This window comes from Cylas formicarius, unplaced genomic scaffold, assembly GCF_029955315.1.
Source record: "Cylas formicarius isolate icCylForm1 unplaced genomic scaffold, icCylForm1.1 PGA_scaffold_5__7_contigs__length_24384050, whole genome shotgun sequence".
NCBI lineage: Eukaryota > Metazoa > Arthropoda > Insecta > Coleoptera > Brentidae > Cylas > Cylas formicarius.
Window position 1 is genome coordinate 5,745,859 of NW_026844341.1, and position 27,897 is coordinate 5,773,755.

Sequence of the window (27,897 nt, forward strand, 5' to 3'; positions counted from 1 at the left end):
ACTTCGACCAGAAATATAGTGCTTTTACAATCGACTCCTTGATTAACTGTGCCTACTATTTATTACTCCAAAACCTTAGTACCTTATAGAACACCCTGCCGAGCAGACCCCGTAACCATTCCAGGACCGTCCTAGGAATTTATCTACCTACACTAACAAGCGGGATATAAGTATAATTTCAATCTTTTTTTTTCTATTTCATTGCATTTCTACATCGTATCATTATTAATATATAAAATATTAAATACAATAATAATAAAGTATCACTTTAAAAATCGTCACTATCGCTACTGTCGTCACCTAGTTTAATGATCAAAATATTTTCTTTTTTTTTATTATTTTTTTTATTTTCTTCGTTTATTACTTGTTTTTCACAGTTAGATCAGCTTTGTACTGATATTTTAGCTACCTCTTGCCTACCTAGACCTACTTAATGCAGAATAAACATCTGTTGGGATGGGTTTTACCACCGTCCTGCTAAGGTCACTATATTTTTGATCGTATTATACCTATTGTTATTGGGCAAAGTCATTAACAAAAAAAATATTCTGACTTGAGTGCCAAGGCAGGGGTGGGCCAGGTATATTTCTTTATTTCTGATATTTTTCTTGAGTGTTGACCATTTGTGGCAGTGTTGAATAACCGTTTTTATTGTGCATTTCGAAAAAGTTATTTTACGAGAATATAACAATATCGCGACAAAATTATTTGTCACGTGATGCAAAACGGGTTGTGAAAAATAAAACTTTAATCAGTAGAGGATACATTCAATAAGAAGCTTTAAAAGAAACCTATCTATTTACAAAAACGCCAATATTGTAGATAAAAAAAGAATAAACTTTGTGATTTTCAAACTCACCGCATAGATATTAGTCATCAGAACCTAATAAGAAGGAAAATATAATGTCTTTATCAAAGCGAAGTTGTTCCTATATATATATATATATATATATATATATATATATATATATATATATATATATATATATATATATATATATATATATATATATATATATATATATATATATATATATATATATATATATATATATATATATATATATATATATATATATATACATATATATATATATATATATATATATATATATATATATATATATATATATATATATATATATATATATATATATATATATATATATATATATATATATATATATATATATATATATATATATATATATATATATATATATATATATATATATATATATATATATATATATATATATATATATATATATATATATATATATATATATATATATATATATATATATATATATATATATATATATATATATATATATATATATATATATATATATATATATATATATATATATGGGGTTTGTTACAGCTCGCGCCGTTTTCCCTCTCTCAACCAGACTCTCCATTCATCTTTGTCATTCCAATCTCCGTCTTCCAACCCCCTTTCCTCCATGGCTTCATCTATTTCATCCCTCCACGATCTTCTGGGTCTTCCTCTCTTTCTACGTCCCATAGGGCTCCACTCTGTGATTTTCTTTATCCACCGTCTATCGTCACTTCGTCTGACATGACCATACCATTTAAGCTGTTTTTCTGCTATTGTAGTTAATAAGTCTTTTTCTACATTCATTTGCCTCTTGATTTCTGCGTTACGTATTCTATCCATGCGTGTTCGTTGGCAACACCTTCTCCAATATTCCATTTCGACGGCGGTTACTTTAGATTTGTTCTTTTTGTTCAATAGCCAGGTTTCTGCTCCGTATGTAATTATACTTTCTACTATTGTCTTAAATATTGTTGTTTTTGTTTTCTTTGTTAATTTCTTGTTCCATATAATGGAGTTCAGTTGTTTTATACATGTTCTACCCTGACCTAGTCTAGATTTGATTTCTTCTTCTGTTGATCCATCTTTTGTTATTATACACCCTAAGTATTTAAATTTGTCTGTTGCTTTTACGGTTGTGTTTTCATCTATTTCTAAATCTTCGATTTCCCCTTCTTTTGTTGTTAGATATTCTGTCTTTTCGAAGTTTATTTCCAAAGCTACCTTCTCATATTCCTCTTTCAGCTTTCTGAGCATGTAACTCAAGTCGTCTTCATCCTGGGCTATGACCACCTGGTCGTCGGCAAAGCTTAGGGTGTATAAGTGGTCGTCGCGTACTGGGACTCCCATACCTTGACATTTTCTTTTCCATTGTGTTAGCGTCCTCTCAAGATAGATTTTAAACAACGTTGTTGATGTAGGGCATCCTTGTAGTAGGCCCTTTGGTGTTGTGAATCGATTTGTGTACCTATTACCTATTTTAACCGACAACTCGTTGTTCTTGTACATTGTATCTACGGCTTTTATTAGTTCTCTTTCTATCCCAATATCTTCCATTGCTTTCCAAAGTTGTTGTCTGGGTATAGAGTCATAAGCTTTTCTTATATCTATGAATGCTAAATGGATGTCTCTGTTTTTAGCTTTTTTCTTTTCGATAGTCTGCCTTACCGTATATATCTGATCAACGCATGACTTCCCTGCCGTGAAACCGGCTTGATCTTCACCTATTTTCCCTATTATCTGGTCTTCTATTTTGTTGTTCCTACCTTGGATAAATTGAAAAAAAGCTAGAAGAAGATGAAACCAATATAACCTCTGTCACCCTCCATAGAGTTGTTTGTAATTTAAGTGCCGTAAAACAGTAAGTAGTAGTAATGGAATCACACATTACACACTTGAAATAAAGGAAAACGCATCACCATAATACCCTTTGGGTCAGAAGACGGATTTGTCCCAAACTGCTTGCCGTCTGTAAAGAATATTAAGGATTGTAGTTTCGCTTATCATTAGGATACAAGTGCCGAACTTTTTGAAAATTGATTTCAAAATAATTTTTTAGAAAATATTACCAATAAAAGTATTATTTTCATGGATATCACAAGCTAACCACAACCGTCTGTTTTACGTCTTCCTCCATATAATTGCATGTTTAACCCCATAGAGCATAGAGAAGTAAAATCAAAGGTCAGGGCAGAAAATGTTATTCCTACTTTAAGTCCCAGTGTTATAAATTTGAAAAAAAAAATGTAATTAATACCATACCAATTGACAGCTGGAAGACTTCAGTAGAGCACATTATAAAAATTGAGGACTCTTACATTTCTATACAAAACAAAATAAACCCTAATGGTGGGTTTTAAGGTAGGTCCACGTTATTTGCTGCGCTGATTCTTATTCGATTGAGTGGACTGTATTTTTCGATAACTTTATTTTTTTAACTTTTACAACTTAACAAACTTTTACAACTAACAAAAAAAAAGGGAAAAAACATATGAAAATGAATAACGAAGCTTAACGTTTGCTAGCACGGGTTGTAAAGTCGAGACCCAGCGTCCCGCGGTCTCTCTTAAGTGTCGGCAGCGCCGATCCCTTTTTACAGGCAACCTTTTTTTTTTACGGTGCTCGCGATGTTGCCGTTGCTGAGCAGTTTTGAAGATTGACCACCTAGTATAATAAATCTCAATGGCGACTGACTTTGATAGTGAAACAGAATTAGATTTAGACTTTCATAATAAAAATATAATCATGCATAGATATTCCTAGCTATGAATTTATTGTTTATATTTAATGCCATTGCGTTTTTCTTACTGTAATTTAATAAGATTACACCCACCTAAATAAACAAAAAAAATTATGTTATTATGTGTGGTTTAATGCCCACCGGACCAGAGTTTTATTGCTGTCGGCAGGTAAAGCATGATGAAGAGCCAGACTATACTAGCGTTCAGAAATAGGCACATATCACTTTCATCTGAAAACTTCAACTACATTGATTACATTCGTAAATAAGGCTGTTGTAAAATTCCTTCTAGGTCCCACTTGAATCCTTTGTTTAGCGTTTTCTAGAATGTATGACTTGAATTGGATTAAAGCATATCTCACACCTGGAGATTGTGAAGTCATAAGGTAATAAGGGTTGTCATTGCTCATGGGGAGTATTATAGAAGCAACTCTCTCCACAATGCATAAAAAATTCAAAATACCAGCTAGTGTAACATTAAATAAAATTAATAAATAAAACCGCCTTTATTTTAAGCTAAGACAGCTGTGAAATTACCTTAGCTGAGCATGTAACAAGACTTTGATATGCCAATATTACATTACAAACACGAAAAAATACGCTTAATGATAATTTGACGATATGGATTAAACAGTCTAGCAGATGTATACAAGAACGAGTTTCCTAATTTTGAGTATTTCATACTGACAGTCCATTGAAAGCAATGTCCATTTTTCCAATAACTATGACGGACTATTAGTAGTTTGTAAAGAAAACCAGCAAAATATAATTGTACTCGACTATTTAACGACTACATTTAATCATTTTCAATGTGGAAGATTGCAATGAGTTCTGGACACTTTGGTATTTATGTGTAGTCAAAACATCCAAACAGTATCCATAGACAAAATTATAGTACTTTAAATGACTCAGAACCAGTGCTTCCCAGATAATTTTTTTAACTTAAACTTTTTGGAGAACTTTGGAAACTTCGAATGTACGTTTATTATTAAAGATTATACCCAATTATTTATATTCTTCAACAGTGATTCGTTAGAAGAGAATAACTCTTAAAATTTTAGCTGCTACTGGCGTTTACATAAAGATAAGCAATTTTATTTATATTTGAAGACAGGCATTTATTTACCAAGAATGAGGGCCCATTGACAATATTTCACTAGAACATATATTTAGATTTCCTAAGCACATGCATTAGTTCCAGAGAGGCTGGAGGATATTATATTTTTTAAAAATCAACCGACGTGCTAATTGATATATTGTAGAAGAGTATCTTACGGGCATAGTTACATATCCATTGAAAATGTGCTAGTTTTCAGAAGTATTTCTAGGTGCTTTCTATGTCTTTTTTGGCTGTTATGACGATATTTTACTTTATTAATTTGAAATAAACGCCTGTTATTTATAGATGTAATTGTTCAAACAAATTAGTATACTAATCAGGGTGTTACTATCAAGTGAACAAGCCTAATATATACGGTGGCGCCAAATTATTTTCTTGACGTTATGGCGGATGCACAAAATGTTTACTTATGAATTTATTTAAAATTTAGTCGGTTAATTGTTAACTGGCAAATGAAGAAAGCAAACTTGATAAACGATAAAATATTCTTTCGAAAGTTCATCTAATCGAAAAATCCTGTTAAATTCAATAAACTTCATTCGTAATAATATTCAGTTCATTATATTGCGTTTTACGTATTATTAATGTAACTTGCGACATATTTAATAGAAATTTTTCATAAAGAGAATTCAGCAATTTTTGCCTATTTTCACATAAATAATAGTACGCTATCTCATTTGTATGTTATCCTCGATTATACCGAAGTTTATGAGTTTTTGCCAATTTGCAACAATTTGTAGCTGTCAACTTGAAATTTGGCAGAGAGTTTTCGTCCATGGCGAAACCAATTGAAACTGATGGGGCGAGAGTGTCAGGAAATATTCTTTTTCGAAAATCATTTTTCTTGATTCAAAACTCTGGAAATCCGAAGCGATATTATCCTTATTGTCGTACTGAGAATTAACTTTTTTGGACTAAAAACTTCTTTGAATCCGGTATATAACAACCCAGATTTTTCTTTATAATTTATAATCCAGTCCATTTCTACCCGTAGAATGACAGGGTGACATTTTTACATGCAATCTAGCTAACTATCTATAAAAAGTTTCCAGTGTTTTCCACTCAGTGCAAAATTTTTTTCTTCTACCCATGTTCTTCCCCTCTTTCTCAAAATCTTTTCCAATATGCTGTCCCACGTTTCTCTCGGTCTTCTTCTTTTCGTTTTTCCTTGCATTTTACTCTGCCAAACTCTTTTAACCGGTACAGTGCTGCCCAATCTTTGTAAATGACCTCACCAGCCCCGTTATTTCTTTTCTATGAACTCTTTTGAACCTTTTAACTCATGTCTTATATCTCTTACACTTCTAATTTTGTCCCTTCGGGTTATTCCTTTCGCTCTCCTCAAGCATTTCATCCCTGTTGCTCTGGAAATGCGGAGCAATATTATCCTTATTTTCGATATTGTGATAGACGTATCAGTACTGAGAATTAACTTTTTTTGTCTAAAAACAGCTTGTGACTTGAATACAGTTTTATTTATAGCGGTTGGCGTTCATCCTACAGGGCGCCCTAGATATTTGGAAAAACGTCTTTGAAAGGGGTATAATGAAAATGATCCAGACCTTTATTTTATGTATATTTATATTCCAGTTCATTTCTACCAGTAGGTTACATTTCCACATATAATCTAGCTAACTATCTATAAAATATTTAATTATTCCTCTCACTCTCCTCAAGTACTCCGCTCCTTTGGAAATCCGGAGTAATATTATTGTTTTCGATATTGTGATGAACGTATCAGTACTGAAAATTAACTTTTTTTGGTCTGAATTAAATGGAGTTTTATTTATAGCGGTTGGCGTCTATCATGCTAAGTTCTTTAGAAGGTGTATATTGAAAACGAAACAGAATTTTCTTTTATGTGTTTATTCTAATTCTCGTATGCACAACATATATACAGCCGTACGGTACTACTTTACATTTACAACATTAATTCGAAATAGCACGTTCGGAAATAGAGATTCTAATAAATATTAAAATAAAACTTAAAATAAATATATAATGCGTTATAAGAATAACAAAGAGATAACATATACGCGGATATACGTGTTAATAAAGGAGCACATAGGGACCGATTTAACTTTAATCTTTAATATAAGTATTTACATTTGCGTCGAGGCACTGGCTTAATCCAGCGGCGCTACCGCCAGCCCCCACTCGATCTGTCTAACTTACGAATGCTTCGTGATGCTGCGAATATCGCGCAGAAAATTATTTTTTGCCGTAGAAATATTTCGATGAGCCGAAATCTCCAGCACCCAAGCTTTGAGCGCCCGCTCCTATGTCTTTCCACAACGACAGATCTACTCGTGGCAACGCGTCACAAGAAACCACAGCGTTCCTGAAAAATAATTAAATACTTCAATTTTTTTTTAATTTAACAGTTTGTTTATGGTCGCTATACTATTTATTTAATAAAATTGTTATCAATACCAATATCAAATGGGAAAATTTTTAATGAAGAACTTTACTAAAAAAAGTGCCTTTCTTTAGGAGATTTGTTTCGACCTACAGGGTCGCTTCAAAAAGTACCGAGCTTAAAGTTACTAAAAGACGTTGACTATGTTTCCAAAACTAACAGATAAGGGCCACGGTATCTCTTTTGTAATCTAGAATATGAGAAAAGGAACTCGTTTTTTTTAAATTTATTTAGAAATTACTTATGGATTTATAGACAACCTAGTCATTTATGAGTTAACTAGAAAATGCAGATAGTAAATTTTATAAACGACTTAAAACTCCTTCAAAAAAACTAACAAACGCAGAATTTATATTTTTAGCAAAAAATCCTCTTAAATTTCGTAAACCTTATTTTTAATAATATGCAGTTTATCACTTTTTGTTTTACGGATAATTCGTGTAATATGTAATATATTTTTTCTACTCCCGTCTGTAAAATACCTAATTACACACCGATCTAGCGTGCGGCAAGCGTCACTTTTCCATGTCAGTTTTGTTTCCCACGGATCCGAGCCATTTCGGACATTTCCGGGATTTTACCACACTGATTTGGGAGCAAACGGATGTTTTCGCAAATATTGAATTTGACGTTTATCAATTCTGACGGTCATGTCAGTGAATGTATTTGCGTTGTTTTTCGAAAATGTACCCAAAGACTAACGGTCGTAGAAAAGGTAAAGTATGCAACACGTTCGGTAAACTATTTTTGTTGAATTATTTAATTTGTTCATTACATATTCATACGGTCTCAACGGGTTTCCATAGGAAACGAGTAGTAGCAATTACAAATGGGAAATTACAATTTCTGTTAAAAATGATTTCTTAGTTACTTTGACCATTAGAAATAATAAGAGATTGTGCGTGTAGTGTTTCGGGCGTCTTCTAACTAACCAAATTTTAAAATACTGGATCTGTCCAAAATAATCTAAAAAAAAAACGTGCCGTTGGAACACTTACTGAAGAAAATTGTAAAATTCAAAAATTTCAGAATTGTCTTCTTTATTCCTTAAGGTAAAGTATTAAGAGCTGCTGCTAGTGAGGTGCTTGATATAAATACGTTTTATCCATATAAGTCAAAATTTGTACACACGCCCAAAACTGGACATACGGAATCGCGTTTCATGTTCTGTGCTTGTTTTCAAGGACAAGTTGAAAGCGACCTTTTCTTTTCAAAGAGAATCTTATTCAGTGACGGGAGAATATTTATTTCTAATTGGGTTGTATGTTTCCTGAATTGTCGTTGGTGGAGTGATGTGAACCCCAATTTCGTAATCGAATGCTGTAATTGTAATGATGTTTTTATCCATCATAAAAGTAATTCTCTTTGGTAGGGTTTTTATTGCGCAGGTGTTTATAACTGTTAGCTTTGGACATATAGTCTTTTGTTAATTTTGAATCGACCCTGTGTACCCAACATACGAATAATCTTGCAAATTATATTATAATTATGCTATATATTATTATTATTATTATCATTATTATTACTAATTTTAGTGACTAAATGTTTTAATAAAAAAATGGGTGATAAAACTAAATATTTGAAAACGGCTAATTTCGTGCCATTCGATTGTAAAAAAGTATTAAAATTATAATAGCTTAGTCCCAAAAGTTTAAGTAGTCCTAGAAAGGGAGTGTAAAAAAAACAAGATTGAAAAACAAAACATTTTTGCTGCACTATCTTGTTTCGACTCATGACAAAGATTTGACATTGCATATGTAGGCGGAGCCGTCACTGTCACTGATGTCACGCGGAGCTTGATTTGGCGGGATTCTTCACCAAATATCATTGTTTGTATTCTGTTTTTTTCGTCTTCGTAGAATTTCTTGTGCTTTTTTGTGGTTTGGATGTTTAAAACTGTCAGAGTTTTTTCTAGACATTTCGACGAATTTTCTTACGAACGAAATCTACGTTTCGAACTTTTGGGCTAAACCGCCGCAAATCGCTGATTATTTAAAACAGACCTAGTGCCATTTATTAATTTTCCATTGCAAAGATCGAGGGATGTCAAAGGGAAATTGGCTCCAAAGAGCTGGATTGATAGAAGAAATAGAACAAAATGAGTTGAGTCTCTTTTAGAAAGCAGGTAGAGTGTTCCAACATGTAAATTCCAACCAAAAAATCTTTTGCAAACAAATACTTCCAAAAAATGTGCCTATTTAATATTGTTTTGCTTACTAACTTACATATTTTGATGCGACCTTGTGTAGTTATAGGGATGTTGGTGATGGTGGTGGTAGTCATACCAGTAACAGAAGTATCATCATCAGATCAGGATTTGGGCGATACTGATATTTCTAACGCTGTTCCGCAAACGGAAATTGTTAATTCAAAAAAAGATATGAGATAGTTTATTAACATTATTGCCAACTTAAAAAAAGAAGTTGAAAGGCTGACAAATTAGAACCAGATTTTCTGAATATTTTGACCCCGGCACAAGTCAAAAAATTAAAACTTCCGCATTAGCGGATAACGTGGACGATTGAAGATATTTGAAAAGCAATTATAATACATTCAGCTGGTGCACGTTCCAATATACAAAATATTTTTTTTTAGGTATTTATGGTTGTCAAAAAAAAAGATTTGCCCAACTCAAAAAAGTTGTGTGGTTTTTCATTTGATGAAATGAAGGTGAATGAATGGTGCATGTATAACAAATCAAATAACACAAAAATGAAACCAAACAACTATGTTCAAGTAGCAATGCTAAGAGGCCTGGTTGAAAATCGAAAGCAACCCATTTCTTTTACTACGACTGTGCTATAACTAAAAGCGAGCTTTTTGAAATAATCAAATACGTGGAAAGTGTCGGTTTTCCAGTGGTGGCCGTAGTAAGGGACTTGGGTGGAGGAATAGAGGGTTGCATAAAGAACTGGGAATCAATACAGCTAAAACATGGTTTATTAATCCAACTAGTAACCAGAAGGTTTATGGGTTTGCTGATGTTCCACATCTGAGAAACCATTTTATCGATAATGGTTTTGTAAGAAATGGTATAGAAATAAATAAAAGGACAATCAAAAACGTTATATATAAAATGAAAGCTAATCCTTTATTGTAATATCAAAACTTCATTTTAAATACCTACTCCAAACATCTTAGCTTGATAAGTGCAAATGCTGTTTATCAAATTCCATCATAATTCCATTAGGTTATAAGCAGAACGTAAAGATTTTTTCATATGTTTTTGCATAACTGGTCTCTCCAAATCTAATAGCAACATACTTTTTACTCTAAACAATTATAATTAACAAACTTTAGTAGATTGCACTCTAAACAAGTATCATATCCTATAAGTACACCGCGTAAAATTAAAATTTTTAGCTCCGACGTCATGCGTACGGCGATGTGTGATTGTTGTATTATGGTTTCGAGTCGTCAGATTCTATACAACCAATAGGAAGCGACCGTTTCGTTTTATAACCCAACCAATCAAATTCCACACACAGCGAGAATTTCAAAATCTTTAAAAATAAGCAAAGTGTACAAAAAATGTTCAGAAAACCGAAATTTTTGCGTGTTCAATAATACATTAGCATTTAATTTAGTGAATTGTTGATAATTAGTGGAAGTGTCTTGAATCTTACATCGATATTTTAGGTTTGGCTAAGGATATTGAGATGCAGTTTTCATTAAATTATAGGGTCCTTATTGGACTATCTAATCAGGTAAAAAAAGAATATCTTTGCTTTTTGTTTTAGATTTTTTTTAGGTTATGTCAGAGACCGTTATCTAGCGCAAGGTAAGAAATTAGGCTTTCAATTACGTCAGTCATAGTGCGATTAAAAACCTAGTAAAAGTTCTTTTTTTTCAGCCCTATCTACCCAACCAATTTCTTTTCAGAACCAAGAGCGTTAACCAAAAAGAATTTGATTTTTCTTAGCATTAAATTGGTATTTATTCGAACTATCGTTAATAAAAGAAGAACCACTATAAATAGTGGTTAATTTCGACTTACGTGTGTGATATCCTTTCGAACCCACGAGGTTGCATGGCCTTGATGTCACGGCCGTTGTCGCACAAGACACGGGAAATGGTGCTCTTCCGAATAGCGTTCAGTTGCGGTAAAGTGAATCCTAAAACTTATTTGCTAGAGAGCGAAACCTGCAAGTGACGAGCAACTTACCTTGTTCGCCTGCATTTTCGAACCAGAATCTATCCCCGACTCTCGTCCTGTAGAATTGTTCGGTCAGGATGCACAAGAACGTAGGTCCCGCCAAAGTACCGGGAACTATCGTTTCTAGGGAACCGCCCACTGTCAAATCGACGTCGTCAGGATGCTCGTAGAGCGAAGCGAGTTTTTGAACGTTCTGAGAAAGAAATTTGCAGAAAATTTCACATAACTTTTGTAGGCGCTGCTAACTGTTATAATGGACTTTTGTAGTGTGGTGTGTCCAATGTTATCATTTTATCTTGACAACATTTTGTTACATTTTTATTTCCAAATTCATCATGTTAAACAAAAAACAAAAAACTTACATATAAAACAAAAAGATATAGTTTAAATGGTGAGGTTTAAATTTTAGTTTGAATTTAATAAAAATATGCAGTTTTTAGGCTTCTCGACATGGCAAATATGAATTTGGAACTTATTTGGACGTTGCTCCTAGAGGGCCCTAGTTTCACCACAGATTTTAAAAATACAAAAGTGATTAAATTATTATATCTCATACGTCAGATCTAGGTTGGAGTATGCATGAATGGTTTGGTCTTCTATATAAAATTGTCATATTAATAGCATGTAAAGAATCCAGCGTAAGTTTTTGAAGTATAATTTGGACAAAGCATATCCTATACAAGGATTTTTAGCATACATCTTATTAAATAGATTTGGTTATGTGTCTCTTAGTGATCATCATGATTACCATTTCTTAATGATATTAATTAAAATTTCAAATAACTGGTTTGATTGCTCTGACTGTAATAACATAGACTAAATTTCTTGGTTCCCCATTACACATTCTATCTTTTCACCCCGCACCAAGAACGTTTTTGTACCATTAACTGTAATTATTCCAGTCTTTTCCTATTCTCTTGTTTGTTTGTTAGAATTAATGCTTATGTTAGGTTAGACTTTGGGTTAGGTTTCGTGGTATCATTACTTGCAATGCCTCTGTAACTATTTAATAATTTGTACTACAAACTACTTGTTAGTTGGGCGTCATGCCCACATTATGAAAATATAAAAGAATGTTCAATTTTTTATGGTACTTGTTTAGGCCGCCTAACTCTGTCGGTTTTTGAACACCCTATCATCCAAATTTATGTAATTAATGAATGTTTCAAAGACGGGCATATTATGCGTACCACATTTATAGATCAGAAGTTAACTGAAGTTTAATAGTTTTAATAGTTCCCTATTTCACATATTTTTAGCAACCAAGGATTTTATTTTTTTTTTATAAAAACAAAAATACTAAAAAAATTCGTCTCATTTGTTTTTTTTTCTTTCGTAAAGCGCACTGTCTTGGCGTGAAAAAATAAAAACCTTTTTTGTATTTGAAATTAGATTTTGCCTATTTTCCAATTTTAATTCAATACCAAAAATTATTAGTAAAACTTATTAAACATTTTTGAATTTTTCCTTTTGGTTTCTACTTTTCTTCAAATTTCGAACATCTTGTTTATATAGAATGAGTTTTTAAAAATAGTTGAGGAAATGCTCTGACACTTATTAAAAAACCCCTGTATAGAATATTATGTCGCAGTGTTTCCTCACAATGTTGCAAAAAATTTCCCAGGTGTCAAATCATTCACATTAATAGATTTTTCAATTTCTTTTAGAGTTGTTTACCAACTTTTCAAACACAAATCTATTTTCAATTGTCTCTTCAATATAATGTAATTTAATAAAATTTAGCGCGTTCTTTTATATCGAACTTGGAAAAAAAACTTGCAAAAATAAATTGAATACATAATATAATTAGAAAAGCAATAGTATTCGTGACAGAATTATAATAATCGGAAACCACAGCCTGCTCTAATGTAGAAATTTCAAATTTGGTTTTATTATTCCAAAATTCGTAATTATTGATCTAATCATTACCTCGCCAGAAATAACATCCAAGAAGTCGTGGAAAGACCTGGCCTTCCTTAATCCACAAAAGTGTCTGTAGTCGTTGTAAGACGCGAGTCCATGGTCCCGGTTTCTCTGCACGCATATAGCCTTCAAATCTTGACCTAGAGGCTGACCGGGCTGTCTCAACCAGTTAAGGGTGATCTGCAACACGAGTACAAATGTGATTCCGTTCTTAGAAGCTGGAAGTATTCATTTCATTAAATATTTTTTACAAAATAATCCAATCTGACTAGTTCCATTTTACGTTTAATTTCAAGTGTTGCCTTTATCTATCAAGCAGGGATTGGAAGCGACTATAAAGAATAAGCATAAACAAAACAAGATCCGAATTATTCTTAGATTTCCAAAGGCACCAAATGATATAGCAAAATGAAGTTCAATCAGAGAAAAGCCTTTTTAGATAGCTATGTGGGGAGAGATACCTGCGTGGCTGTAAAGGATATGCTAATCCCTAACGCCCCAAAAGAGTATGACACACTTACCATGTCTAAAAGAGCTTTAGTTAGATATGAGGTCGAAATTTTATTTTGTGTATTATATCTTTGTTCAATTTCAACATTCACACCTGAATATAGTAGGTACCGACTAATCATTTGACAAATAAAATATCGAATATGTTATACCTCGCTGTCGTGGTAGGCGTCAGGGGCTAGTTCTGGTTGGGTTGCCAACCCTCTGGTGAGCTGATCGAAATTGTTACCCTGTTCTAAAACAGCCGGACGGTTGAACCAGTCGCTCAATCTAACGCTGCCGTAGCTGTTTCTCTTCTCGCTCACCAAGCTGGCGGACCAAACGTAAACGATAGGACCTTTTAAACTTATCGAGAGTGAATTAACTTACTCGAGCTGACCAGCGATGAGCGTATGGAAGAACCTGAAGGCTGCAGTAGCGTGTTCGTTTAAAATCGAAGGATTCACACTCTCATCGTAATCATTAACCCAGTCTTTGGTTTTGTAGATGATCCTGTTCTTCAAGCTATTCTCCAAACCGATGAAGATTGGCAACCACTCGTTGTACGAGATCCACTGGTGTTGGGCAATGTTGATTTTCCTGGCTTCCTGGAATGTGGTCTCGTCGTCCCAGTGGGGATTCAGTTGGGCCAAAGTGTCCGCGATTCTGTTGTGCTCTCTCAGGAGAATCGTCTGGAGGACGGTGAGCTGAGGATTTTGGTTTACTCGGACGTCGCCTGCAATTCGATAGGATGACGCGCGGCTGAAGAATGTGGCGGTGAATTTTTACCTGCCATGTAGCAGGGTTCGTTGGGAGACAACAGCGTGCAAGCACCGGAGGCGTTTTGGTTCCTGGGGAGCCACTCTTGGCCGTTTCTCTGTTCGGTGATTAGGCGGCCGCCTTGGAAGAGGCGGACTTGTTGGTTAACTTGGTCGCTGTTTCCGTAAACTATTGACAAGTCCAAGTAGTGGTTCACAGCCGTCAACTGGAAATTGCAAATTAACCATTAACATACCATGATTTTTGTTTTTTTTTTTGAGTTTTATGAAATAAAGTTGTTCCTGAGCTCTTTAACAATGTTTTACTGCATTCGACTCGTGAAACCGTAACATTATTTATGCAGCTAACAGTGTAAAAGGTGAAGGAACCACATACATTACACTAATAATTACCAAAATGTTTCAAAATATTCTCAACACTTGTGTGTAAATTAGATCTCTGTATGTTTCGAGAATAAATTTTCAATATTTTGAATTTCGAGCCAAAACTAAAAACAAATCAAAATATTCTAATGCAAATTTATTACTCTAGTGCTTTGTTCACGATATTAAAAATATGGTTTTGTGTCAAAAATATTGATGACTTTTATCAGTTCCGGAAGATAAATATAAAGTACAGTAATTTATTTTTAATGATAGAGAGTCGCGGTTCACGCGACAGTGTGCTACTTTTTTGTGAAATTAAAGATGCTCTCAACAAAATTATCATGGTTCTTTTCGGTTTTGAGCTACAGGGTGAAATCCAAAGCTATCGATTTTGAGACCACCCCGGTAAATAACTCCGTTGCCATGTGAGTTATTTAAGAGTTTAAGAAACGTTCTTATAAGATTTTTTCATTAGAAACCAGTGGCGTAGTTTGTTTTTACTTGCTCTAATCGTTTAATGGTTATGATGAAAACATATATATTTTTATGGAACACAACAATTTAATCTTTTCAGAAATATATATTAGTATAAAATTGTTTTGAAAATTAAGATCAAAATTTATTTTTCTTTGTATTTTATTTTACTTGTAGCAGCATGATTAATCTATTAAAAACAACATCCAAGTAAACAATTATTAATATACAAGAACCTCAATACATTAATATTCAATTATTTAAATGTGTTTTTTACGTTACGAACTACTATTTGTAATAATGTTGAACTTATTATAGCCCACTATTACATTAATTAGTGCGAAATTACATTATATATACAGAATTCTAACTTTATATTATGCCTAAAACTGTTGTTCAAATTGGAGACCATTTTTTCAAATGCCAAACTCGCATATTTTTCTCAATTTTTTAATGGGACTTAAAAGAATTATTGGTCTCCATCGTACAATTTTGAAAGTAAACTCTTGAAGTTCTGCTACATATTCGTTTCGTGTTTTATATACTTTATTTTGCATATATCTCCAAAAAAAAAAAAGAAATCTAAAACTAAAAAATCCGGATATAGTGGAGACAATCTTAAAGGTCTGTTGGTACCTATCAATTTTTGAGGGAAGCTGTCATCTAAAACTGGTCTTAAAAGTCCAAAATTATGACTTGAGGCACCATTTTGCTCTAACCGTTTTTTAGCTGAAGAAAACATACGTTTTTTTTTAATGGAACACCCTATATATTATTTTTTACATTAATTGGAAATCATTGAAGCTTTTCAAAAATATATACTATTATAAAGCTGTTTTGAAAACTAAGCTCAAAATTAAATATTTTTCATTCTTTACTTTATTTGTAGCAGTAGGCCATAATAAATGAACTAAAAATGAGATATACCTAAGCAGTTATTACTATACAAGAGACTCATTACTTAGTTTCTAAAAAATAATGTCTTATTAATATGATAAACACTATAATATGATAATACTAAGTTAGATTGTTAGTCGGCTATGACTTATCAATTAAAAACAAAAAAGCAAATGTGTCTAAAACTTACGAAACTGTTAGTTTTTAATTATGTTTTTGTTACCTATCCATTTGTCTTTTTTTGTGTTAATTTCATTCATTATTTCTATAATAATGGCAGTGTATGAAAATTCTGGAACATATGATATGTTGGTATGTTTTATACAATGCAATGAAAATACCCAAGGACCTCCGGAATTGTATTACCACTGGTAAATATATAGTCAGTATGTATAACTTTTACATTATAGAAATGTGTTTTGTTAATATTAGATATCGAGAGAGACGACAACCGTTTTCAGATAGTTTCCAGATCTCTTATTCAACCAGGTCCAAAAATTATTTCAAGGACCATAATAAGCAAAGAGAATCAAATGTATTGGGTTACATAGAAGTAACGCCGCCATTATCTTGCAAACACATAGCACAAGCAATACCAAGGGTACCAAAGTCGACTACCCAAAGGAATTTTTAAAAAATACAAATACCATCCATACAAGTGTTCAACATTCGGACTCTGGCGATGCCATTGGTATTTACAACAAATTCGAAACAACTATTCTTTTGAGAGACTTGGGTATCCTGTTTTATTTTGGGACAGCGAATAACCGACCGAATTTATGAAGGAAGTCTTATAGCACGAAGGTATAAGTAAGTATAAGATATTTCCTTAGTATATTATAATGATATATATCTTCAGCAAGTTGGTGCTCAAGTCATAACTCTTAGACTAAGACCATTTTTAGGTGACAATTTCCTCCAAAAATGGATAGGTATCAACGGATCTCCGGATCTTTCAGTTTTAGATTTTTTTTTATGGGGATATATGCAAAAAAAGTATATAAAACACGATACGAGTCTGCAGCAGAACTTAACTCTCGAAACTCTACGAAGGAGACCAATAATTCTTATAAATGACACTTAAAAAATAAAACAATGGGCGAATTTTGCATTCGAGAAAATGGTCTCCGATTTGAACAACAGTTTTAGGTATAATATTACATTAACAGTCTATAGATAGAAATTATTACAAATAGTAGTTCATAACGTATAAACACATTTAAATTAATAAATTTTAAAGAATTGAGTTCCTTGTATGTTAATAATTGTAACAATTAATAATTAAATTTTGAGCTTAATTTTCAAAACAACTTTATACTAATACATATTTCTGAAAAGCTTAGATTTTTGTGTTCCATTTGAAAAACAAACTACGCCGCTGGATTTTACTAAAAAAGTCCTATAACAACGTTTTTTAAACTTTTCAATAATTTAAAAGTACCAAAGTCGATAGTTCTGGATTTCACCCCGTATCTCAACAATCAAGAAGGCCATGAGAACATTTTTAGGTATAATATCATGTTGATTATTATTCTTTAGATATATTGTTATTACTTATTAATTAATGTAATGATGGACCATAATAAGTTGAAAATTATTTCAAATAGTAGTTCATAACGTATAAAACACATTTAAATAATTGAATTTTATAGTATTGAGTTTCTTATATGTTAATAATTGTTTATTTGGATGTTGTGTTTCATAAATTCATAGCCTACTGCTGCAAATAAAATAAAATATGAAAAAAATAAATTTTGAGCTTAATTTCTAAAATAACTTTATACTAATTCCTGAAATTCTTAAATGATTTTCAATTAATGTGAAAAATATTACACGGGATATTGCATTTGGTAAAAAATATATGTTGGCTTCGTAACTAATAAACGGTTAAAGTACGTAAAAAACAAACGACGCCACTATGGAAAAATCCTATAAGAACGTTTTTTAAACCCTTCAATATTCAAAATAAATAAGAACTAAAAGTTCAGATTTTCACGAAAATATATATTATGACATGACAATTGTTTCGACAACATACATATTTACAAACTACCTGCTACTATATATACCGAAAAATGACCATAAAACCTTAATTAATGTTGTTTTGAGAATTTAAGTTCAATAAAGGAGAGGTATTTAAATCTAATTGATCGTTAAGCAATACATTTGAATGTCTCATTTTGTTAATCTCCATGGCTTCCAATAAATTTAATTTTCTACTTTTTGTGGGTGTATGTAAAATATCAAAATTGTCGTCAAAAATGTGTTTTTCTGTGTTTAAGTGTGTAGCATAATTAGAATCTAAATTATTGTTTTTAAACGCTCTTTTATGTTCGTTAATGCGTTTCTTCAAGGATCTACCTCTTTGTCCAATATAAATTTTAGGACAAGATCCACATTTCAACCTATAGACACCTGATCTTTGGGATTTTGGACATTTCGTTTTATTGTTTTTTAAATATTTTCCTATTGTCTTGTTAGTTCTGAAAGCTTTAAACCACATTTTGACAAATGTTTTGAATTTTTTTCAGTAGGTTCTCCTATGTTTGTAATTGTTTTAAATTGTTCGTGTTCTGTATTAGGTTTCGGATAAATATAGTTTACTGTTGTCTGTATTTGTTTTTTATTTATAATATTATCTATAATGGACGGATTGTAGCCGTTGTTCAGTGCAGTTTGTTTAATGATGTTAAGTTCTTTGTTGTAATTTTCTGTTGAGGGTGGCGTATTAAGAAGTCTGTGTATAAAAGAGTTAAATGCAGCCATTTTGTGTGTATAAGGGTGATTTGAGCTGTTATGTATGACTGTGTCCGTGTGTGAAGGTTTATGATATATTGAAAAATCTGATTTGTTTTGCGCTTTCGTAATAGTTAAGTCTAAAAAGTTAATAGAGTTATCCTGTTCAATCTCGATAGTGAATTTTATACGATTATGTAATGAATTAATGTAATTTAAAAAAGAATTCAATTGTCTGTCCGTTCCAACAAAGCAAGCAAAAATATCATCCACGTATCTATACCACCATAAAAAAACTTTTACTTAGTTCTTATTTATTTTGATAAATTGATTTTCATCAAGTAAAAGCCACCTCAATTCCATCCTTCAATATTCACCCTGTATCTCAACAACCAAGAGAGCCATAACAATTTTGTCGACGGCATCTTTAATTTCACAAAAAAAGTAGCACAGAGTTGCGTAAATCTCAACTTTCTATCTTAAAAAATAACCGATATACCCTACAAAATGGGATACCCGGTAAAATTTAAAATACATTTTTTATGCACACCCTTAATAACACTCAATTCTCCCACTTGTACAATAGCTCTGCAATATTTTAATGAAGCTACAAACTTTTTTTCCTAGTATTGTTCTTGTAGAAATATGGGACGATTTAAATGATATGAAAAATAAGTGTTAAAATTCTGTTGAAGAGAGAATTCCTTTAAAGAAATTCAAATCTAAAATTAAAAAATGCAAATTTACACTTATATGCTGATACGTACATTGCAAAAATTCATAAATAAACATTTATTTGCACTGATTGGAAACCAAAACGCTTGAATTATGAATTATCCAGCTCATTACCGGTCGCGGTTGCCGAGTAATACAATTTGTCAGCCTAAGCGAAAGTATCGCATACGGAATACAATGTTGTTGGGATATTAGGTTGCCGTACGAATTTCATTACATGCGAATTTTAATTTTCGATTTTCTGCTTGCGGAGAGAAAATAAATAAAAACTGAGCAACTGATAAGACGGGCGTAATAAGGGTAAAGTCTGTTCATAGATATAAGAAAATGACTAACTGATAGGAATTAAGGAAAGACCCGAGCAAGCTGTAAGAATGAAATATGGCCGAACAGGTCCTTACTTTGCTTCGAATTTATTTACTTGGGGTTTTGTTAGGAAAGATGCTAAACAATATTTATTTATTTATGTATGTATTTATGTTTAAATCTAAAATAAAGTTACAAATTGTTTTTATTGTCTACTTAAATTACTTAAAATTGTTAACATAATATATCAGTATCACTATCGTTATCATCGCTTGTTCTAATTATTATTTGTTCTATATGATTTGCAATATGGATATAAGATTGTTCTGCTTTTTCTATATGTTTAACAGAATTTGACCAACTTTGTGGAGGGATGTTAAAAACTTCGGTTCTATAAGTTTGAGGACATTGGAGTTAACACGAGGAAAAACATTGTTACGACGAATGGCAGATTTCAGTTGGTGCCAAACATGTTCAATGGGATTAAATATACAGTGGTAAGGTGAAAGCCTTAAAATTGAATTTTTGCATAATTATCACAGCCGTATTCCTTTTGTAGGTTCAAGCTTTGTAAAACCTCAATTAATTGCTTTTTGGTATAATCTTCGTGAAAATAAATGTCGTTATTATACATGTAGTTTTGGATTGTTGCTTTTGTGTCACATGAGGAAGGGATTTTAGTCAACTGTCTATTGCGGTAACTTGCATTGTTAGGAGGAATGTTTGGAACTAGTTTGTTTTTAAACCAACTTTCAAATAAATCTACGGTGGTGTCTTCATGGTAATCTAGAGAAGAATCTTCAATATTTTTCGCAGACAGAGAAAGTCCATTTGGAATCCAACCATCTTTAGAACTAGCATGCAAAATAGTTATTCTTTTACTTCTTTTTGTTTGGTGCGTTTGTTTTACACTTATCAGTTGAGTCAACCCAACCCTTTTGCGGGGTATCATAAGTGTCTAACCAGGTTTCATCCAAGTAAATAATTTTCCTTTGTTGTTCTTTGAAAATCCTAATTTTTTCTAGATATTCCAGTCGCCATTTCCGAATTCTAAAATATTCTATTAAAACTTGCCTTTTGTCAATTTTTTAAAAGCTAAAACCCATGTGTTGAATACACTGGCAAAAGGTAGTGCTGCCACATTTAACACCGGTTTCATCTTTTTCAAGCCTCCTAATTAAGATATCTATTGTAGGCACGCTTTGTTCCTCAAATAACTGGTAAATTTTACGCTGTATTATATCTTGATCACTTTCATCTACACTCGAGAAAATCACAAAATTCACAATTTTCCATACAGTTGATGTTGGAATTTTCGTCAATGTGGCCGTTTCTCCTAAAGATGCTTGCTTGATGGCACCACGTTCAATGCGAGTCAAATAAACATTTATATTTATAACTTCTTTAGTCTCAATAGAATAGTGTTTTCTACATTTGGGCAGGAGCATCTCCGCAGATACACTAGACTCGCACATATTATGCATAATTCGCACACGATTCAACACACGCTGTATTACACACGAAATAAGAATGATTACTAATAGCCTTAAATTAAGTAGTATACCAAACCAAAGAATATTAAACACAGGGAGATATAAAATTATTTTCTATTACGGACCACAATTTTACCTGAATTTAAATTCCGAAACTTTAGGTAATAATCTTGTTGCATTGTATGTTAATGACCACCCTTGGATAATCCCATTCAAAAGCAATTGGTCACTTTCTTATATCTATGAACAGACTTTACCATTTATAAAGTGCATCCAAGGCAACTCGGATGTACTAAATTTGAACGATTTGAGTTTAAACTTCTAGTTGCATTTCTGTCTTTATTATTGTTTATTATTGTTTTCTTTTATGCCATACGTCTTTTAGTATTCACGAGTTTATTTTCCACCATACTTATAAAAATGATATAAAACTCCAAAACAAAAATATTTTGAAAGCGATTTATTAAAGATAATATTTTTGTAAGTATTTTATTTTCAATAACTCTGATTCCAATACTCCTTAGCTTTATGTGTGTTTATGGTGGATATTTGGTTTTGTTATTTGTTTAGTATACATTGGAGAAAAATGTATTGTAATGATATGCAGGTATGTAGTTTCTATTTGGCGATATAATTTTTGAGCGAGATTGATTAGGAAGGCTTTGTATTTTTATTATTTTTCTCTATAATGTTAAGATAACTCTCCTGTACTGTAGCTCACGGTGGAGAACTGATATAAGAGTTATGTCCCCTAGTAAATGAGAATCGTATTTACCAGCGCCCCAACGACGAATTAATTTTTTGGCATTTGGTGGCGCCAAATTTGAAAGAGGTCAGTCTGCTTGGAATTATGGAGCAAACAAAAGAAAGATATAAAATTTGTTCCCTTTTGTTGTTTTGTCTTAAGACATAATCTAATAAATGGGGTTGAATTGTTTTAAGTGAAATTTAAACAGAATAAAAACCCATAAAATAAAAACGTAACTATAATATTACCTCGACTTTAATATTTATCATTTATTATTATATTTATATTACTTCGTATTCTTATTCTCAGATAGTTTCCATCATCTTCCATACCATTTCCTGGTTTTTTCATTCCTGCGCATTTGCTAAAAGTTTCAACTTGGAAGATTACGGTTTTGGTAACCCCGCATATAAAGCTTGCAGATCAAATAAATGTTTTTCTTACTTTCGTGCATTCTTTATGCAGTACTTTGTATCTAGAAACGAAATGTGCATATATTGCAGGAGTAAATTTGGTAGTTTCGTCTAATCGTTAGATATGTTTTGACGTTGTTTCATTAGATTTACTATCTTTACCAGTAGCGTATAATCATTTTCATCCATCTTAAGATAATTGCGCCATTCCTCTTTTTCTATTCTCGATTTTGACAATGTGAGAAACCCTTTGCCATTGCAATTTTTATACATAATTTTTTTAATGGATAAATGTCGTTAATAATGGAAATAAAATGGACGAAAGTAATTAAGAAAATGGAAATTACAGTGATTCGATTTTAAAATGGACCACTAGTTTCCACCACGTAATTTTGAACTTGAAATATAACATTTGGCTAATTGAAAGTGATGATTAATACTAGATTAAATCTAATATACTAAACTATAAAAACGCTTGGTGCTCTATTTATGAAGATTATTCATTAAACATACAAACTTCTAAATACAGCTTGTGTAAAATCATAAGCTTAAAATGTTGGGATTTAACTTAACACTGATGGAATAACTTCATATGTAAATGATGTGTATTAGTACATTGGTAATATCTGTAAGTTGATGTTAACGATCTGTATCAATACAACTTTAATATCTGCAAGCCGCTTTTTGAACAGTTAGACCTATTTGATTAATATCCGGTATTTGTTATTTTTACACACTTGCTCATTTTGGTTGTGCTACAAGTTTTTTTTTTTGCATCAAGGTTTCCTGTAATAGCCTTAACAACATGAGGCAGAATACCTGATATTTATTTTCCAAGATATTTAGAAGTTTAATATAGTTTTTTTGACTATCATTCTAGTATCCTACCGACTGCGCCAAGTATCTATTGTTGCATGCACGTTTTCGGTTAGTCAACGCAGACACAAACCTCCGATTTCGATCGATCGTTGGTAACGGTTGACATTTTATTATCTTCCTACATGGTTGCACAATTTTAAGTTTATGCACCCGCTCGGATCGTATTCGAAGCCGTACGCGGTGACCACGACTTTGGTATTTAACGTATGCGGTACTTTCATAAAAAATCAGATCAACCTTTGTGTTTACATAGGTGTAAATTGCGTGTTTACATATTATGCGTTTTTTCCTTATTGCCGCCGGTTTAAAATACGTCGTCGAAAAAGGCACAACCGGTTGAATAGAAAGAATTGCTCTGATTTTTGTCGGATTTGCAAGCGCGTAATGTAATTAAAAAGTATTCGACGAGAGATAAACGCACGTATAAACACTTTCTATTTTATTGCCCGTCGACATTAATTAAGCACATGGGCGACAGATTAAATCTGAACCACAGTTTTATTAATGGTTTGTGCGTGTCGGATGGTCCGTCAAATGGAGCGCTATTTGCTTACACATTAAGTATAACGGAAAGATTCATTCTCTACAAGACATAACTGAAAATCAAATTCGAATTCACATGAGTTATATCAACTAGAATATTGCCCAGTGGAGTGGTATTTACTCATATAAAATCGTAATTTTTTCAATTTCCCAGTACTTAGCATATGTTGCTGGAGCAAACATTAAATAAAAATTAAATAAATTTTTGAAAAAGGCGACGGTCATCCTGAATAGTTAATTAAAGCAGTGTGTCAGATATCATAATGATCACCATAAATTATGTTAAACTTTTAATATCTTGGAAAACAGGGTTGAAAATAAATTATCAAGTGTTCTGCCTCATGGGAAAAGACAGTTGATAAATGTTGATGCAACTATGAGCATCTTATTAAAAACTTGCAGCACAACCAAAACCAGTTAACTGAAACCAATTTAACACAAAATTCTTGATCTCTAAACATTCTTATCAAATTTAACCAGACATTTGCAGAAAATGGTTCAAAAAAGACAACTCAGAATCGAAGAAATACGATTAATTGTTCAAAAATCGGCTTATATATAGTAATAGTATATTATGCAACAAGTGCGGTAAACGGCATTTGACTCACGAGTTTTTAAGTGATTTTAGAAGTTTACCGAATGTGTTGCATACTAGACTTTTTCTACGATAGTTAGTTTTTGGATACATTTTCTCAAAACAGCACGAATACATTCACTGACACGGCCGACAGAATTGAAAAACGTCAAAATTTAAAACGTGGAAATTGTTCACCCAAGTATAATTAAAATGAATGACCTGTTTAGCGAAATTTTGATTTTGTCAAATAAAGCACAAAAAGACTGAGCAATTAAGAAAAATGAAATTAAGAACTGGAAAATTCCAGCTAATAGATTTTAGTAGTTCCAGAGGAATAGCAAAATCCTCATAGAACGTATTAAATTTCCAAATGGATGCCTTATGAAAATTAATCATCAAATAATCGATCAATAAATCAACAATCAACTCCAGTATGTAGCCAATATTGTTTCCTGATTTGTCAAATATACCAATACCACAAAATCAGTTGAATTTGGACTGTTCATTTAAAGAAAGTTAATTAGATCAATTGAATAATTTAAGAGAACTTCCGTCAAGTTACTCATTTCTGGAGTTCTCGGACTTCTACAAATATCCAAGTATAAAATGAACCAAGAAATAAATGAACCAATAATAAATTAGAAAAACTCGAAGAACTGAAACACCGAAGAAGTGTCCAACCACCCTTCTTGATGGTATAGTTGAAAAAATGTTATTTCTTCAATTTCCCAGTACTTACTGAAGATATGTTTATTGTAACGAACATCTTAAAATTAAATAAAATTTTGAAAAAAGCAACGCTCGCCCTGATTAGTTAATTCATGTCAAGAAGCTTCAGCCAAACAAACTTTCACAACAAAAATACCATCAATATCAGAGCAATACAGTATTTTCTATTCTTAAGAGTATCCTTAAGTTCTCTTAATTTTACAAAGCGATTCATTATTAATTGGAATTATTTTATCACTCAGATAAAGTTGGTTTGCTTAGTTTAAAATAAATAAATAAAATTAGTTTTTGATATTTTCGTATTATTACAATTGCTCTATTATTTAGAATATAACACAATAGTTCCTTTACTTTCTCAAAATTTTCTAATCAACTATTACGTATTTTTTTATGACTTTTCTCCATTTTATTTCCATTATTGACGAAATCTATCCAGTAATAAAATTGACTGGTTTTATAAATATTAATTTGATTTGGAATGTTATATTATATATTATTAATAAGCTACTTCTAACAGAAAGCTTCTAAATAATTTTGTTTTGGTAGCATTTAGGTTAACTCTTTTTATTTTTTAGACAGATGGAACTATACCAAAAAGTTATCAAAGTAGTAGAGGTTCTCTGCAGCACTAATTCTATTCTAGTTATATCCGAATCCCGTTTTTTATTATTTTCATGTCGTATAATTTTAATTTTCATTTTTGACCTTTAAAATTAAACAGAAAGAATCCCTGGATAAAGACAACCAATCAACCACTAAGAGAATCGCTTAACCCTAACCTGTTCGGCTGGTTGGTGACCTCCCACACAATTCCTGTCTCTGTCTGTAATGGTCCTGACAAAGTTCATGCAGCGGATGTTCAACTGGGAATATGCCGGATCATCTCTGGGTACTGTGATTGGGAAGCAATGGTCGGGACTGTTTGCCAAAGATAGCAGCTGACCGTCAGGTGAACAACATTTCGTTGAATGCGGTTCTGATATTAGAGAAAGTTTTGTTATCTTTAATGCATAATGTTTATAAAAGTACTCTTTCATTTTTAGCCCAACAAGAAGTATATGGGAACAAACGAAGTGGAGACAAGTTCTTTTCGATGCACAATTTTTAATTTGCCGATTTTTTAATACTGTATTAATGACTTGTCTCATTTATTTTCGACACATTAATGGGAGTACCACCATTATATCACAAAATATCTGAAGACGCTGCCAGTGGATGGATTCTAAGAAATATTATGAAACTTACGCGTTTGAGTAGTGCCTACAATCAAACTCATATCGTGTGTGATAATTTGTCCGTACTGCATGGCGTTGAGGGTCCAGATCGGATCTTCAATGGGCACATCTGGATACATCACCGCGCTGACGGCTCTAGCGCTGGGCAAGGGTCTACCGCTCTGAGCTAGCGTTGGAGTACTAATCCCTAACAACAAAAGCAAACGTTAGTAACCTCGATTGGAGATTTATATTATCGCTACTCTTCTCACCGTCTCCATACTTTGCAGGCAGTAACCTGTTGTAACGGGTCTGAGGTGTTCCGAGACCTGGATTTCTAAGGTTGTTGCACGAACCGTCGTATGTTCTGTATCTGGAGTTAGGTGAGCAGAATGATGGTGCCGTACCACAGCCAAGAGTGCTTGGGTCTTGGGTGGTCGGGGCTTGAGGTAACCCAGGAATGTATTGACCGGAACCAAAGACGCTTCTGAAATGGAGTATCTTGTTGATAAAAACTGTTTAAATGGTGGCAATAGCAATAGCGGTAACGAAAATCTTGGGAATTGAAATTCTGATCGTAAAATGGTGACTAAAATATAAATCATCAAAACGAAATATAAACACCATAGAATAGGCAAATAAAATAAAAGAAAGTCGAAACAAACTACTAAATATAACATAACGAATGGCCAAAAATATATTTCTTATAAATTTATAGAAGCTATGTAAAATATAGAAGATGCGGACTAGAGAATCAGGTACATTATTTTATTGATCTTATTATCCCTTTCTCTGTCGTGGGGGTTCAGGGCCTTTAATTATTTAGCTAATAAATAGTTGGTATGTTCTACTTTTCTACTTTTATATACTATAGTAATGAAAACGACAAAGTAATAGCCATTCCTGCTAATCTCATTTGATTAGTGGTGAAAAGGGACAGTTTCCTTTCTTTATTTTATAAACAAAAACTTTTTGTAGAGCCGCACATGTCGTTCTTTCCTATCTGACTCCATCTCGGACAAGTTAAAAATGTAAAGTTAACATCGAATTGTTCTTAGAATTTGTTGTCTTAATGTGTTAAAACAGACATCTTGTATTCTGTATTGAAATATCAATAAATTTCGAACCGACCAGAGAAAAATATTCGCTTATTGCGTGGCAAATGAGGGTCGACTCGTGGAATTGAGGTCACGTGGCTGTTGAATAAATCGGCACATGTACGTATGCCTTCATACACATTAAGGCGGAACGCGCAGGTATATCCAGTATTACCCAAGAAATTAGGCTTCATATTCCGTGGGCAATGAATGCGGCAACAAA

At 32.3% G+C, this 27,897-nt stretch overlaps 1 protein-coding gene across 1 annotated transcript in view; it reads right to left on the reverse strand.

Annotated features, from left to right (window-relative positions):
• Positions 1 to 6,351: 6,351 nt before the first annotated feature.
• The window catches only part of LOC132702208 (peroxidase-like), a 70,132-nt gene continuing 48,586 nt past the window's right edge, over positions 6,352 to 27,897 (reverse strand). Inside the window, exons 3-12 of the mRNA XM_060670710.1 lie at positions 26,850 to 27,064; positions 26,609 to 26,785; positions 26,143 to 26,339; positions 14,478 to 14,673; positions 14,079 to 14,424; positions 13,862 to 14,018; positions 13,206 to 13,379; positions 11,286 to 11,469; positions 11,118 to 11,235; positions 6,352 to 7,042 (exon numbers count right to left, since the gene is read on the reverse strand). Of these exons, the coding sequence (XP_060526693.1) occupies positions 6,913 to 7,042; positions 11,118 to 11,235; positions 11,286 to 11,469; positions 13,206 to 13,379; positions 13,862 to 14,018; positions 14,079 to 14,424; positions 14,478 to 14,673; positions 26,143 to 26,339; positions 26,609 to 26,785; positions 26,850 to 27,064 (1,894 nt within the window). The 3' untranslated portion in view covers positions 6,352 to 6,912. The remainder of the gene's footprint in view (positions 7,043 to 11,117; positions 11,236 to 11,285; positions 11,470 to 13,205; positions 13,380 to 13,861; positions 14,019 to 14,078; positions 14,425 to 14,477; positions 14,674 to 26,142; positions 26,340 to 26,608; positions 26,786 to 26,849; positions 27,065 to 27,897) is intronic.